Raw genomic sequence first — 14,929 nt, forward strand, 5'->3', positions numbered from 1 at the left:
TCACATACAACTCAATGTTCACAAACAAAAATATAAGATACAACATCTTCTTTGTGCTTCTAACTCACAAAGCCTCTTACTAAACTTTGTAATGAGACTGATTTATTTGCAGTAAATGAAAGTGATCAATACATATAAGATAAGATTCTTCAAGCCGGGGTGGGAGGATCTGCGTGTACAAACTTCTCAAACTCTTCCCTACTTCTCCCATCCGGATTCTTCTTCCATTCCATAAACTTCTTCGACGCCTCTATGAATTTCTCCATATGAAGCCGCTTCCATTCCTACCAAACAAACCCACACAACATTTCACCAAAACCATTAAGCAACAAAACCTTCAAACACCTCATTAAAATTTAAATTTTGATGAAACAACAACTTGTGAATGAACCTCAAAATCCCATTCTCCATACATATCAGGATCATCCTTGTTTGCCCATACATATGTTTCCACATTCATCTTCTCACAAGTGTCCTGAATCCAAAATCAAGAATTTTAAAAATAAAAGCTTAGATCTTTAAGTATCTCAAGATCATAAAAGGAACACAATTACAAGTAGAAACTTACAGTCAAAACAACTTGAACAGTCTTCCTCACATAATCATCTCCTTCAATCATATCTAAATTCTCTAACTGAGCATCTGTTAATCCAGTTAGTATCTGCAACAACCCATTTCTTCAGACTTTTGTGATTCAAAACCCTAATTTTTTTATTTCTTCCAATTCTTGTAANAAAAAAAAAAAAAAAAAAAAAAAAAAAAAAAAAAAAAAAAAAAAAAAAAAAAAAAAAAAAACCTTGCCGTTGATTACTCCATTCGCACAAGGAGATATACATGGATGCAAACGACCCTTGACTCTATACAAGTGACTGTCAAAAACCTATGATGCACGGGTACGTCTATTTGGTAGTCGTCCCCGTACCGGGGACATGTTGGGACGTAAACTCTACGGGGACTCTATGGGGACGCCTTAGATGCTTTAGGGGAAGATAACATCGAATTTTTTGATATTTGCATCCATTTCATTTCATTCAAAGCACTCTTATCATAAGTATATTTTCATTTCTTCATGTTTTTCTACTTTTTAGACTCTTTTCCCCTCTCTCCTTTTCCCATTAGCTTTACTAACCCCCTCTTATTCAAGGTATGGGTATATTTTCTTATATGTTTATTGAAGTACCCATACCGTATCCGTATCTATAAATTTTTACTTCACCGTTTTCCGTCCCCGTTTCCGTACCCGATTCCTGTTCCCGTACCCGTTTCAGTGCAACCTAGTCAAAAACAAAACCCATAAAATCAGATTTTAACCAATCTTGAAGAAATCGAAAATTGGAATCGGAGAAGGTGACATACTAGCCGTGGAGTTGAGCGGAGACGATGATCGGAGTGCACTCGAGGATGAGACCAACGACGGCTGGTTCTTGGAAACTGCCGTAGACGAAGACGTTGTGCGACGGAGATTGGTCGGAGCTAGTCATCTTCTATGATTTCCACTGTGAGATGGAGTTTGAAATAGAGGAAGTTGATAGATGAATGAGTTTACTTAGGTAGAGTGTCGTTTTTATATTCTCTTTAAACTGATTCCATCTGTTGACTTTAGCCAACCATCTTTCACTCTTTTTTTTTCTTGGCATTCTATACAAATAAGGAATTTTGGCAAAAGTAACCAAGAAGGAAACCTAAATTAAATATCTAACTAGCTCTAACCATATAACTATGATATTCTCTATATAAACTATAATATACTAGTAGTCACTCCGTGCGTAGCACATAATTTAGTTTACATTGTTTTTAGATATTTTTTGTAATTTTGGAGATTGTTAGGTAAAACAATATTAATTAAAAAAAAATATTATGTAAAAATTAATCAATTTTTTAAAAAAATTTAAACTAATTTACTTAAATAATACCTACCCACCATCTTACTAAATTTGATTCCGTTTGTGCCCGTGAAAATTATATAAGATTCAAATACAGAAACTAAACCCAAGAATTCAAACCTATAAATTTAATTTAATGTTGGTATAGTTCCAAGATGAAACCAACTACAGACTGATATAAGGTGTTTTTAGATTCTTGGGCCTACATATGTTTCTGATTAAAGAAGGGAGGAAGGAAATGTAGTTTTTTTTTTTTTGGTTTATGAGCCTATAGTTAATTAGATCTAAATTATAGTTAATTAGATTTAAATAAATAAAATACATGTATCAAAAATATAGTAAGCCAAGTGTCATCTATAAAAACTTTCTCATATTATATAAGATATCATTATATCCTTCACCTTCACCACCACCCCCACCCCTTACCACCACCAACAGCGAGATGCTGGTTAGCATCATGGTGGCAACTGGCAAATAAGGTAGCTGAAGCTGCAGAATTGGTAATTAATTAAGCGTTGGGATACTAAGATAAAAGCAGAGTTCCTTGTGAGCAAAATACACTAATGACTTCATTTGATTCCTAACGTATTCGACCTTTTTACGCTAGACTCCAACAATATTTCTAATTTTATAATTAATGTTGAAACTTTAATTTTATAGTAGTCTAGTAGATAAATTAATTGTAAAGTTGTTTGGATGCATAGATAAAGGTAATGATATTTTTTTGTAATTCTTTAAAAAATGAAATATTTTTTTTTTAATTTATATTTCAAAAATACTAGTTCGGATGGATCAAATCAGTCTATCCGGATTGAACATTTATTTCGAACCATTCGAATTGTAAGTCAAAAACACGTTACAGAAGTAGAAACTTGACTGAAGGAAAAAAAAATATATGCTTACAAAAAAGAAATAAAAAAGTTTTATATTTTCAAGCGGTTACACAATAATCTTCTTGTCAAAGATCCAACTAAAGCTAACCTCATGGGTCTTCTTAAGCTTCTTAGCTCTCTCATCTGCACGCTCTTGGAGCCGTCTGATCCTCTGAGCTAAACCACACACAAACTCCTGTGCACGTTGACCCTCAGCCGTCAATCCTTCTAGCGTCTCCAGTCTCCACCGTCCAACCAAAAACTCCAAGATGTCAGCGTAATCATCCGCCGTGTAAACCCCTAGCCGTTGAGCCACGGCGGAGAAATGTTCGAAAAGCATTGGGTCTCGACCGTCTGTCATTAGATGAGCCGGCATTGTGATCTTCTTCCGCATCATGTCGGCTATGGCAGAGACTGCACCATTTGGGTCGATCTCGAGGAGCTTCTCAACGATGCTCGCGTAGGCTCTCTCGTGACGTTTCTCGTCCGCTGCAATGGTGCCGCAGATTCGAGCGAGGACAGGATCTCCGGCAGCCTTAGCGAGCCGTGCGGTGTTGCCGTGAGAAACGAAGGTGGCTCGCTCTTGGAACGACGTGTACACGAAACCAAGGTACGGGTTGTTCTCTGTTCCTGGATCCTATAAAATTGTAAATATTGTAAGTTATGGATGGTATAAACTATAAACCTAATCCAAACCAACCAAACGAAAGTATTTTATATCGATAAATGTTTATGATCACTTCGTTCTATTATTCAAAACATACGCATGCATTACAGCTCCAAGAAAAATGATTTAATAAACCAGATAACTACAATTTGATTAATCAAACTCTGAATAGTAAGCGTTTTTTTTTCATTGTATGGATATAGAAAAAGAACTGACCATCCCTGAGCCGATGAGATACTGGACGGTGCGTTCGACCATAAGCATATCAACCCGACCGGATAAATACAAGTAAGTCCGCAACAAATCACCATGAAGGTTCTCCTCAGCCGTCCACGCACGTGTCCACCTTGCCCACGCGCTACCACTCGCACCAGTCTCGTCTCTAACGCCATCAAGCGTGTTGATCATCGTCTGGTAAGTCGGCAACGCGTCCTCCGTTATCATATCTCCGACCAACACCACGAAGTACTCGTCCGGCAATGACGCTGTTCTTTGCCTCACCTCACGCACCTATCATTATATATAAACATTTTTTAACATTTATTGGTTAGTCTTGGTTAAGGTTTATACATTTCTTGATTTTTAGTTGTTTTCGATGAATTGTAAATAAACGATGTAATTTCTACTGCCGCAGTAAGAAGAAAATGACAAGATTCATGATGTATATAATATAACGTACCTGATCGGTGAACTCGGAAAAGGGTAAGGCCGGGTCGGGTAAGAAAGAAGCGGGTTGCCAACATTGGTCAACGGGTTTGAGAAGAGGCAAGATTTGATCAGTGGCCCATCCGTCTAAAGATTTGAAAATCTCCACTTTCTCCGGTGCCATAGAGTGGATTTTGTTCTGGTGTTTTAGAGCCGGCCTCACCGGGGTTGCCACGGCGGAGATCTTGACCGGCCGGTGGGAGCGAGAGGCGAGAAAGGTGGACGGAGAAGGCACTAGTGCAGCCCATTGGAAGGTGTTGGAGAGAAGAGACTTGTGGGTATGCATTTTGTATGGTAAAGGAGACAAGACTTTTAAACTTTGGTTGGAGGTTTCTTTGTTTGCGAGTGATGACGATCGACTACTGTGGAGTTGTGGTGGACTAAATAGTCAAAGAGTGCTGAGGGTATAATAGTAATTTGGTGGTTTTTGTTAGACAAACCGTGGGGTGAAACGAGGGGTGCTAACTGGTTTGATTTTCTATGGGTTTTGTTTAAATTTTTTTTTAATTTTGTCCCATTTAAGTCTTAACTGAGAGTAACTTTTTTTTTCTTTTTCTTTTTTTTTTTTTTTTAAATCGTTTAAACTGGAATTTCAATTTTTAGGTAATATATTTGGATTTTTAATGAAACTTATAAGCTCTAAATTTGTGATCGTGATGTTCTTGTTGTTGCGATGATGTGAGTCTCAATTTTTTAATGGAATACTTTTAGTGTTAGTATTGTGTACACGAGAGTGCCAGTTGTACGTATATAATGAGCCATTGGATCTTATAGACTGACAAATAACAAGGACGATGTATATTTTTGTACGTTACACTTGTACGCTTGCTCCTACGACATATAATAAAAGTATAAAACCATCACCAACCCAATTTTGAATATTCTTTATCGTCCGAAGAATATAAATAAAATATTTCGGATGCTTTTTATTTCACCAAACAAATGATAGACACAAACACAATTATAAGATAAACATATATATAATGACAATATTATGAATGCGAACGGGAAGCGACAGATGGGCCAACTGCACCGTGTTTCTTGAGATCTTTTTCATCTTTCTTGACCGCGTCTGCGAACTGAACATCATCCTCAACGGATAACACAACAGACTTTTTTCCATTAGGTCCTTCGACTATAGCTTCCTTCATCTTAAAATGCTCATCCACACGAACCGCCTCAGATCTCTCACGGTGTTTCCTAGATCTCTTCTTGATCAAGAACCAGATAACAAACGCTAGAAACGCCAAGAACATGACACAACCCAAGGAGACAAACACAACTACTACAACGGTAGTGTCATGGTCCGGAGTTGGTGTGGGGCGGTAGACTGCGTTCGTGGAGGCCATATTGATCGTGTTTGATGTGTGAGGCTGAGTGATTTCTTGAGGTAGGTTTGGTTTGAGGAAGATGGAGACTGAGGTGGCTTATTTGTAGGGAGGATATAAAACAGTAGGTTGCTGCTAAGTTTCTAATGACTTGGCTCCCATCCTAAGGTTTTGTTTGCTTGTTTTTTTTGTTAAGCTAACCTAGAAACAAAAATAATAATAAAGATAGAGTAAAAGCTAAGAACAATAGGCTCTTAATATATCTGATTTTGGTTTGTACATAATATGTAAGAATCTGAAGAGGTAAATTTCATAAATCCCACAATATTTTGTTTTTGTTTTGTTAACATATATTCTCCATACACTAAAAGAAAAGTCATGAGAGATAAATTATCATAAGGGAAAAAAATTGTAGGTCGATCGGAACATACTGTAATCAAGGTTTTGTCACAATATTTACACTCTTCAATTCCACTTCGGGTAAGGGATACAGACTCTCCCGTGACCGGTTTACAAATAGCCATAGTATCTAGACACCAATAAAATGTCTTTAAATTTAATAGTATGGTCAAAGTGTCTTTAAGACACCAATATAGAAATGATCAATAACGGTGCTCTTATTAGGAGATATCAATTGGGATTTATCTTCCCGGAGTTTCAGATTGTGTTTTTCTTGCTGCTCAAAATTTTTCGTGGTGACCCTAAAATCTCTTCAAAGCTTAGACGAACAAGCAAAATCTTCGTAGCTTATGACTGAAACAGCAGTAATTAAAGCACCTAATTAGTGCCATTTTTTTCGGTTTTCAGAGCCTGTACAACTGCACAAGTTTGGGAAACCTTAACATCCACATACGCCTAAAACCCAATATCGTAATTCTATTAAACAATTAAAATTAAAATCTATTTTAACAGTTTTGGAGTACATTTCTGTGCCATTTTTTTTTTATTTTTGTATTCAAACAAGTTCCAACTAAATTCTTTACAATCATTACAACCAAACACAATCATTTTCTTATTTGATAATATTAATTTCAAAATTCCTAAAATCTATCTACCTAATTTAAAGCAGTATGTTAAATTAAAATATAATTCTCCTTTCATTTCTGTTTAATCTTATATTTAATTATTTGAATTACTATTTAATACATAAAGTTAATAAAATTTTAGATTTTTTTTCAGCATATGATGTGATTTGAAATTTATAAAAGGATATATATTTTAAAAATTATTTTAGGATTTTTGTAACCAAACAAGTATATTCAGATATAGATTCTTTTACATTTGAGTTATTTTAATACATAATGAATATTTACACTTAAAAAGTTAAAATATCACGCGATGGAGTTATATTGTGCGAACACTACAAGAAAACAGGCCAACGGCTACTGTGGTAATAGTCGCTAAATAGTCGTTAAATGAAATTATACAACTATTTAGCGACTAATTACTGTTGTAGCTAACATTTTGTCGCTAATACAAATAGTCGTTAAATAGTCGCTAAATAACGACTATTTAACGACTATATAGTGTTGTCGTTAATTTGTCGTCATTTAGTAACCACATTTAGCGACAATTTGCCGACAATGTAACAACTATATTAGCAATAGTCGTTTATTAGTCGCTAAATGTAGCGACTAAATTGCGACAAAGTTGCGACGTTTTTACATGAATAAAATTTGCAAGACTTTAGTATGAAATTAGTCGTTTTAATTTGCGACTATTTACCCTCTATTTAACGACAATTTGCCGTCTAAATGACGACTATTTAGCGACTACTTTGTTTTAGAAAATAATGAAATTGAATGGTTTTTATTGTTTTGTAATCCTGAATTTAATCCTGATTTTAAAACTGATTTACTAAATGAAAAATCTAATGAAAACACATTATAAACATAACCATGATTGTATTTAAACCAGAATATACACAAGTCCAAAATAGAAATCAAACCAAAAGCAAAGAAAGAAAAAGTTTAACACATACAAACTGAAGAAAATAACTTAGTTCATGAGTTAAGAAACAATAGAGTTGATCATGGAGTTGTTGATGGAAGATTGTCCTCCTCAGCTGATTGAGAGGCTATAAACTCCAGGTAGGCTGGATTAGTGTGGCGCATAAACTTTGCCATCATCGTCAACTCTTTGATCTCTTGCTTTTACTCATCCACAAGGAGAGCAGTCTCTTTTTCTCGAGCAGCAGCTTCAGCGTTGAGAGTGGCCTGAATTTCAGCCTGAACTTCAATCTGGTGTTGGGCTTCCTTCAATTGCTCTTGAAATGTAAGAAAGGCTTCGGTTNTATTTAACGACAATTTGCCGTCTAAATGACGACTATTTAGCGACTACTTTGTTTTAGAAAATAATGAAATTGAATGGTTTTTATTGTTTTGTAATCCTGAATCTAATCCTGATTTTAAAACTGATTTACTAAATGAAAAATCTAATGAAAACACATTATAAACATAACCATGATTGTATTTAAACCAGAATATACACAAGTCCAAAATAGAAATCAAACCAAAAGCAAAGAAAGAAAAAGTTTAACACATACAAACTGAAGAAAATAACTTAGTTCATGAGTTAAGAAACAATAGAGTTGATCATGGAGTTGTTGATGGAAGATTGTCCTCCTCAGCTGATTGAGAGGCTATAAACTCCAGGTAGGCTGGATTAGTGTGGCGCATAAACTTTGCCATCATCGTCAACTCTTTGATCTCTTGCTTTTACTCATCCACAAGGAGAGCAGTCTCTTTTTCTCGAGCAGCAGCTTCAGCGTTGAGAGTGGCCTGAATTTCAGCCTGAACTTCAATCTGGTGTTGGGCTTCCTTCAATTGCTCTTGAAATGTAAGAAAGGCTTCGGTTTGTTGATTGCCCTTGCCCTTGCCAAGAGTATCTTTGAGACTTTCCAACACCATAAGGGGTTCCACGTGAATCCTCAGTGCACTGTTTTAAGAAAAAGAAAAACAGTAAGTAAAGAGCAAAACAAATGCCTGATCGAGTAGAAATGCTAATTTACCTCAAGAAAGATGGCAGTACATTCATCGCTGGTGAGCTCCCAACGGTGTGAAGTACCATCTGAAACAGTTGAATCTGCCTCGAGCTCAGCCATCTTCTCTTGCAACTTCCGCTGATAAACTTGATGGATTTTCTCTGCCTTGCCATCAACATCNTGGTTGACTTCCATGGGAGTGATGCGGTGGAGACAGCATATGATCCTCCGGTGGATTCAGTGGATTGTTCTGAACCTCAGGCGACGGAACAGGCGGATCAGGAACTCGATTGCCGGAGCTCTGGAAAAGCGTCTGTGGCGGTGGGAAGTTCCGGAAATTGGGTGCTCGTAGTTANTTCCCAACTCCTCTTCCTGCAATGTTAGAAATTAAAGAATGGTTAGTACGAGATAAAATATAAATGTTGATAAATGTAACTAACAAAATAGAAATGACTTAGTACCAGATCATCTTGGATTTCCCTATATGACTTAGGGCCTGATAATTGGATGTGAGGACCGAGCCATTACGGTCAGACATACGACACTTGGAATAGGTGGTACTCCTTTGCTGTTGTTCTTCAGTATCCCAATTATCAACCATCACTTTCCAGAGGTCACCTTCAATCCATGAAGGTTTAATTTGAGCCGTCCTTGCATCGCTAACCATGCCCTTCATCCGGCGGTTACAGATGGTGTTGAAATGTTCTTGAACGGTTCCTGTTATCAATGGATCCCAGGTGTGAGTTTTCTACATAACAAAGAGAGAAGAAATTATGTCAGTGAAAACAAGCAGTAAACACTAGTAAAAAACATGGCAGTCATTGTACTATTCTTACCGCAAACTCCATGAAGTATCTGTCTTTTCTATCGGGAGGCACACAAATCCAAGTAAAATATGGACCATCGAATTTGTTTGTAAAAATCTTGGTAATCTTCCGAACAAGTTGGCCTTTTTTGTCCCGATCAAACCTCCACACACACATGTAAACAAATTGTAGTTAGTTTGATCAGTTAGAAAGCTCAGACAATCAAAGTTATTAACTGAGACAATAATCAAATAGTAAGACACTAACTCAGATAATCGAATGCTAATTGTTTGTCATATTAGAAAGCAAAACATACCAAGTGTCAAACAAACAACACTATAAGAACTAGAACTTTGTTTTAATTAAACGAATCAAATAGAAACTCTGAATTAAACAAACAACACATGGGATCCTTCCACACAATTCAATGATCTGATCAAATAAAATTACTATGGCTCAAGAGAAAGCCAAAGTATCTACTCGGACACTACAGTGGAACACAAACATTGAATAAAACAAACTATATATATATATATATATATATATATATATAATTTGAATCAACAAAGTTTGAATCAAACAAAGAACACTATGAGAACCAAATTTTGTTTTAATTAACCGGATCAAACCATCGAATTCCACACAATTCACATGAAGCGAAACATACCAAGTCGTCTTCTCCAGTGGTTTAGGAGATAGAACTATCGTAAACGTCTCACGACCAGGCATCGTGAGGAGGGCGGTTAGAGATTGCATTGTGTCATCCTGGAGTTGAGGCTCGTAGTTGTTGCCTTGAGAAGATGGTTGACTTCCATGGGAGTGATGCGGTGGAGACAGCATATGATCCTCCGGTGGATTCAGTGGATTGTTCTGAACCTCAGGCGACGGAACAGGCGGATCAGGAACTCGATTGCCGGAGCTCTGGAAAAGCGTCTGTGGCGGTGGGAAGTTCCGGAAATTGGGTGCTCGTAGTTATTGGGGGATAACACGTTCTTCCTCCGACGGCGTGAACGGCGGAGGAATTCGAGCAGTCGGGGTGAAATTGTACTGCGATGGTAGAGGGTTGGTTCGATGAACGGCTGCTGATGGGTTAGATGGTTCGGCTCTCTGAGGGTTGGTGAGATGAATGGCTGCGGATGGGTTAGATGGTGCGGCTCTCTCAACCTTTCTATTTTTTGTTTTCTTAACCGTCGAAGCCATCAAGTGGTTTAATCGAAGAAGAAGAGAGAGAGATTGAAACTAAGAAGAAGAAGAAACTTTGATCAGTCGGCTATTAGGTTTAATCGAAGAAGAAGAGAGATTGCAAAGGAGAAGAAGAGAGTCGGCTTAGGTTTAGGTTTTCTGAATTAGGTTTAGGTTTTGTTAAAAAGAATTGGGTTTTAGGTTTAGATTGTTGGGCTGCGGATAGTTTAGGGCCCAACAGCATATGATCCAATTATATTTATTTGCGTTAGTCAATATAAAGTATATNGTTTGAATCAAACAAAGAACACTATGAGAACCAAATTTTGTTTTAATTAACCGGATCAAACCATCGAATTCCACACAATTCACATGAAGCGAAACATACCAAGTCGTCTTCTCCAGTGGTTTAGGAGATAGAACTATCGTAAACGTCTCACGACCAGGCATCGTGAGGAGGGCGGTTAGAGATTGCATTGTGTCATCCTGGAGTTGAGGCTCGTAGTTGTTGCCTTGAGAAGATGGTTGACTTCCATGGGAGTGATGCGGTGGAGACAGCATATGATCCTCCGGTGGATTCAGTGGATTGTTCTGAACCTCAGGCGACGGAACAGGCGGATCAGGAACTCGATTGCCGGAGCTCTGGAAAAGCGTCTGTGGCGGTGGGAAGTTCCGGAAATTGGGTGCTCGTAGTTATTGGGGGATAACACGTTCTTCCTCCGACGGCGTGAACGGCGGAGGAATTCGAGCAGTCGGGGTGAAATTGTACTGCGATGGTAGAGGGTTGGTTCGATGAACGGCTGCTGATGGGTTAGATGGTTCGGCTCTCTGAGGGTTGGTGAGATGAATGGCTGCGGATGGGTTAGATGGTGCGGCTCTCTCAACCTTTCTATTTTTTGTTTTCTTAACCGTCGAAGCCATCAAGTGGTTTAATCGAAGAAGAAGAGAGAGAGATTGAAACTAAGAAGAAGAAGAAACTTTGATCAGTCGGCTATTAGGTTTAATCGAAGAAGAAGAGAGATTGCAAAGGAGAAGAAGAGAGTCGGCTTAGGTTTAGGTTTTCTGAATTAGGTTTAGGTTTTGTTAAAAAGAATTGGGTTTTAGGTTTAGATTGTTGGGCTGCGGATAGTTTAGGGCCCAACAGCATATGATCCAATTATATTTATTTGCGTTAGTCAATATAAAGTATATGTTGTTGACTTAATCACAAAAGAGTTAATGGCTCAGATGGTTAATGTACTATAGTTAGTCTCTTTAGGCTCGGGTTCGAGTAACCCCAATGTTAATATGTTTTTAATTTTTTTTTTAACAATTCAGCTAATAATTTGACATAGTTTATAGTTTCACATTGTTTACATAAAAATTAAAGTACATAATTTATATTACATAGCTTAAAGTACTAAGATTATATTACATAGTTTATATNAGATAGATTGAAACTAAGAAGAAGAAGAAACTTTGATCAGTCGGCTATTAGGTTTAATCGAAGAAGAAGAGAGATTGCAAAGGAGAAGAAGAGAGTCGGCTTAGGTTTAGGTTTTCTGAATTAGGTTTAGGTTTTGTTAAAAAGAATTGGGTTTTAGGTTTAGATTTTTGGGCTGCGGATGGTTTAGGGCCCAACAGCATATGATCCAATTATATGATATCAGTTAGTCAATATAAAGTATACATTGTTGACTTAATTACAAAAGAGTTAATGGCTCAGATGGTTAATGTACTATAGTTAGTCTCTTCAGGCTCGGGTTCAAGTAACCCCAATGTTAATATGTTTTTAATTTTTTTTTTAACAATTCAGCTAATAATTTGACATAGTTCATAGTTTCACATTGTTTACATATAAATTAAAGTACATAATTTATATTACATAGCTTAAAGTACTAAGATTATATTACATAGTTTATATATATATAATTATTGGAGTTCTTCGTCGTCTTCTTCTTCATCATCCGAAGACGATAAATTGCACATAAATTCATCTTCAGGTTCCGCGTCTGCAACATCATAATCCAGATTTATTGGGTCTCCCCTTTCCAAATTGTCTACATCGACATCTTCAATTGTAGTCATCAATACAACATCATCAGTTTCTGTTTGCAAAAGAGTAGGTTCTCCAGAAATATTTCCCCTCGGATTTACTTTTAGAACATTGAGCCACAAATGCTTTTGTTTCTTTATGTATGGGTACAGAATATAACAAACTTGATGGGCTTGAGATGCTGTTGTGCAATCAACGTGTAAAGGTTACACATATTATATATGAAGGTGATAAGACAATATATAATTAATGTGGACAATTATATACATACCTAGAAGAAATGGTTCGTATTTATTGTACTTTCTGGATGAAAGAACGTCTACAACGCCACCAATACTTATGCGAGTGCCTCTACCAATAACAGGGTCATACCACTTGCACTTAAGGTTTATCCGGACCAATGCTACGCGCATCCGGAATACCATGAGATCTTCGTAAAGTTGATAGTTATGAGTCTTACGATGAATTTGAATGGGAAATTCAGTGGCAAAAACAAGGAGATTCATTAGCTCGTTATTTAGTACGACTTAGGTCATTAAATTCATATGTTTGCTTGCGGTAATTGTAAACTCTCGGGATAATGTGATCTTCAACCCAAGCATCTCCTCATACTCAAGTTCTATGATATCAGTTAATGTCCCGTAGAAATCTGCAGCATCAGATGCATTCGCATAATTTTCACCTTTAACAGAGACCCCATAGTTACATGTCTTTCGTCCAACACTGTAGTTCTCTGTATGAAACAAATAACCTCTTGTAAAATACATTGGCCATGTTTTTGCCTTGTTCAAAGGTCCATGGACAATTTCTTGAACCCAAGTAGGAAATGGATTGGAGGCGTTCCAATAAGAAACCTGCATATAAGTCTCGATATGTTAAATAATAACAATAAGTAAAATATGTATATCACGAAAAAGTATTTAACATACATATTGTTTAACCCATAAATGATATTCGTCAGCTCTTTTCGCGGAGAGTTCTTTCTCGTTAAGTCCTGGATATTTTGCCGAAATATAATCCCCGAACATACTAAATATAGAAAGACCAGATCACCACAAATGTATATGAGAAAATATGGTGGAACTAGATATCTTAAAATGTAACTAATTTGTGACATATAACTAATTATATACCTCTCAATTGGTTGAAAATAGTCACAATTCCGTAAAACATATGCATGTGCCAACGATAGTCATCACCTGAAAGCCATATTTCATTCATTTCTCCACTGGGATGGCCAACTTGAGTAAATATAGAGGGTACTCCAAGGACATTATATTCAAACGCATCACCTTCATCAAATCTTGTTAATCTGACCAAATAATTAAAAAGTAATTATTATGACTATTAAATTAAATATCACATTAAAAATATTTACTCTTAATTGCTCACCTTGATTTTGTTCGTATGTTCGCAGCAAAGTAGTGCTCAGAGAAATAAGCAATCTCGTCATTGATATATGATTTAACAATTGATCCTGCCGCATATCTTTTGTTCTTTGCTCTTCCTTTCAATTTTTTGAAAAACCTTTCAAAAGGATACATCCACCTATATTGGACATCTGGAAATTTAACCGAGTATTTCACACATTCCAATAAGCTTGTTCTGGCTTCGTCTGTCAATGTATAGGGCGAGAAAGGTGCTTTACCCCTACTATCAAGATGTAAGTGTGGCCGAGAACAGAACTTTGCTATATCCAACCTTGACATGACGAAATCTTTTGATTTACCTTTCACACGCATAAGAGTGTACATGATGTTGTCGAAAATATTCTTCTCTGTATGCATCACATCAATATTATGTTGGAGATTAAGGTCCTTCCAATACGGTAGCGACCGTGCTTTCCTTGTGCCAGTTATGGTGCTTTCCATATCCATGCATCTTCCTTTCATGACCATTTTCACCGACGTCCTTGGTTCTTGGAGGATTTACAGAATTCAACTGCTCAGAATAAACTTGCTCACCGGTCAAGGACTCTGGTGGATACTCTCTTGTAAGTCTTTTCCCTTCAGGAAGTCTTTTTTATTCCTCCTCAGAGGATGATCAGGAGGAAGAAATCTCCGATGACAATCAAACCAACATGTCTTCCTTCCATTCGGTAGATAAAAAGACTTTATATCGTCCATGCAAACTGGACAAGACAATTTACCATGTGTTGTCATCCAGATAACATGCCATACGCAGGAAAGTCGCTTATCGTCCACATCAGCACTGCTTTTAGGTTGAAATTTTGGCCCAAGGACACATCGTATGCATCGAATCCAGTAGACCACAACTCTTTTGACTCATAAATAAGAGGTTGGAGAAAGACATCAAGACTAGCTCGCGGATGGTTTGGACCAGAATTCAGAATTGTAAGAAACAAGTACTCAACATCCATGCACATACCAGGGGGTAGATTATATGGCGTCAATATCACTGGCCATAATGAATGGTGACGAGACATCCCAAATGGATTGAACCCATCA

At 37.0% G+C, this 14,929-nt stretch overlaps 3 protein-coding genes and 1 long non-coding RNA gene across 4 annotated transcripts; 1 reads left to right on the plus strand and 3 right to left on the minus strand.

The window, feature by feature from the left end:
* LOC104743854 (protein AIG2 A-like) lies at positions 59-1,496 on the minus strand. Its single transcript, XM_010464890.2, has 5 exons — positions 1,357-1,496; positions 797-869; positions 569-661; positions 392-475; positions 59-284 (listed from the first exon to the last, which is right to left on the minus strand). The coding sequence occupies exons 1-5, from the start codon at positions 1,479-1,481 to the stop codon at positions 150-152; spliced, it is 510 nt and encodes a 169-aa protein (XP_010463192.1). The 5' UTR covers positions 1,482-1,496; the 3' UTR covers positions 59-149.
* LOC109128783 lies at positions 1,108-10,485 on the plus strand. Its single transcript, XR_002035098.1, has 3 exons — positions 1,108-1,277; positions 1,551-1,555; positions 10,475-10,485. It is a non-coding gene; the product is annotated as an uncharacterized LOC109128783 (long non-coding RNA).
* On the minus strand, positions 2,672-4,502 carry LOC104742149 (stearoyl-[acyl-carrier-protein] 9-desaturase 6, chloroplastic-like). The gene is made up of 3 exons (XM_010463123.2): positions 4,102-4,502; positions 3,639-3,932; positions 2,672-3,392 (listed from the first exon to the last, which is right to left on the minus strand). The coding sequence occupies exons 1-3, from the start codon at positions 4,411-4,413 to the stop codon at positions 2,823-2,825; spliced, it is 1,176 nt and encodes a 391-aa protein (XP_010461425.1). The 5' UTR covers positions 4,414-4,502; the 3' UTR covers positions 2,672-2,822.
* On the minus strand, positions 4,973-5,553 carry LOC104742150. The gene has a single exon (XM_010463124.2). It carries the CDS (start codon positions 5,474-5,476, stop codon positions 5,120-5,122), a length of 357 nt encoding a protein of 118 aa, XP_010461426.1. The 5' UTR covers positions 5,477-5,553; the 3' UTR covers positions 4,973-5,119.

The sequence above is a fragment of the Camelina sativa genome, chromosome 14 (genome assembly GCF_000633955.1).
Source record: "Camelina sativa cultivar DH55 chromosome 14, Cs, whole genome shotgun sequence".
NCBI lineage: Eukaryota > Viridiplantae > Streptophyta > Magnoliopsida > Brassicales > Brassicaceae > Camelina > Camelina sativa.

Excerpts from the sequence above, each read along its gene's own strand:
- LOC104743854 (XM_010464890.2), bottom strand. The coding sequence starts at position 1,481 with ATGACTAGCTCCGACCAATCTCCGTCGCACAACGTCTTCGTCTACGGC. Across the intron at positions 662-796 it reads ATGGAGTAATCAACGGCAAG|ATACTAACTGGATTAACAGA; the intron begins GTTTTTTTTTTT and ends GGGTTGTTGCAG. Across the intron at positions 476-568 it reads CTGTTCAAGTTGTTTTGACT|GACACTTGTGAGAAGATGAA; the intron begins GTAAGTTTCTAC and ends TTTTGGATTCAG.
- LOC104742149 (XM_010463123.2), bottom strand. The coding sequence starts at position 4,413 with ATGCATACCCACAAGTCTCTTCTCTCCAACACCTTCCAATGGGCTGCA. Across the intron at positions 3,933-4,101 it reads TTTCCGAGTTCACCGATCAG|GTGCGTGAGGTGAGGCAAAG; the intron begins GTACGTTATATT and ends ATATAATGATAG. Across the intron at positions 3,393-3,638 it reads ATCTCATCGGCTCAGGGATG|GATCCAGGAACAGAGAACAA; the intron begins GTCAGTTCTTTT and ends ACAATTTTATAG.
- LOC104742150 (XM_010463124.2), bottom strand. The coding sequence starts at position 5,476 with ATGGCCTCCACGAACGCAGTCTACCGCCCCACACCAACTCCGGACCAT.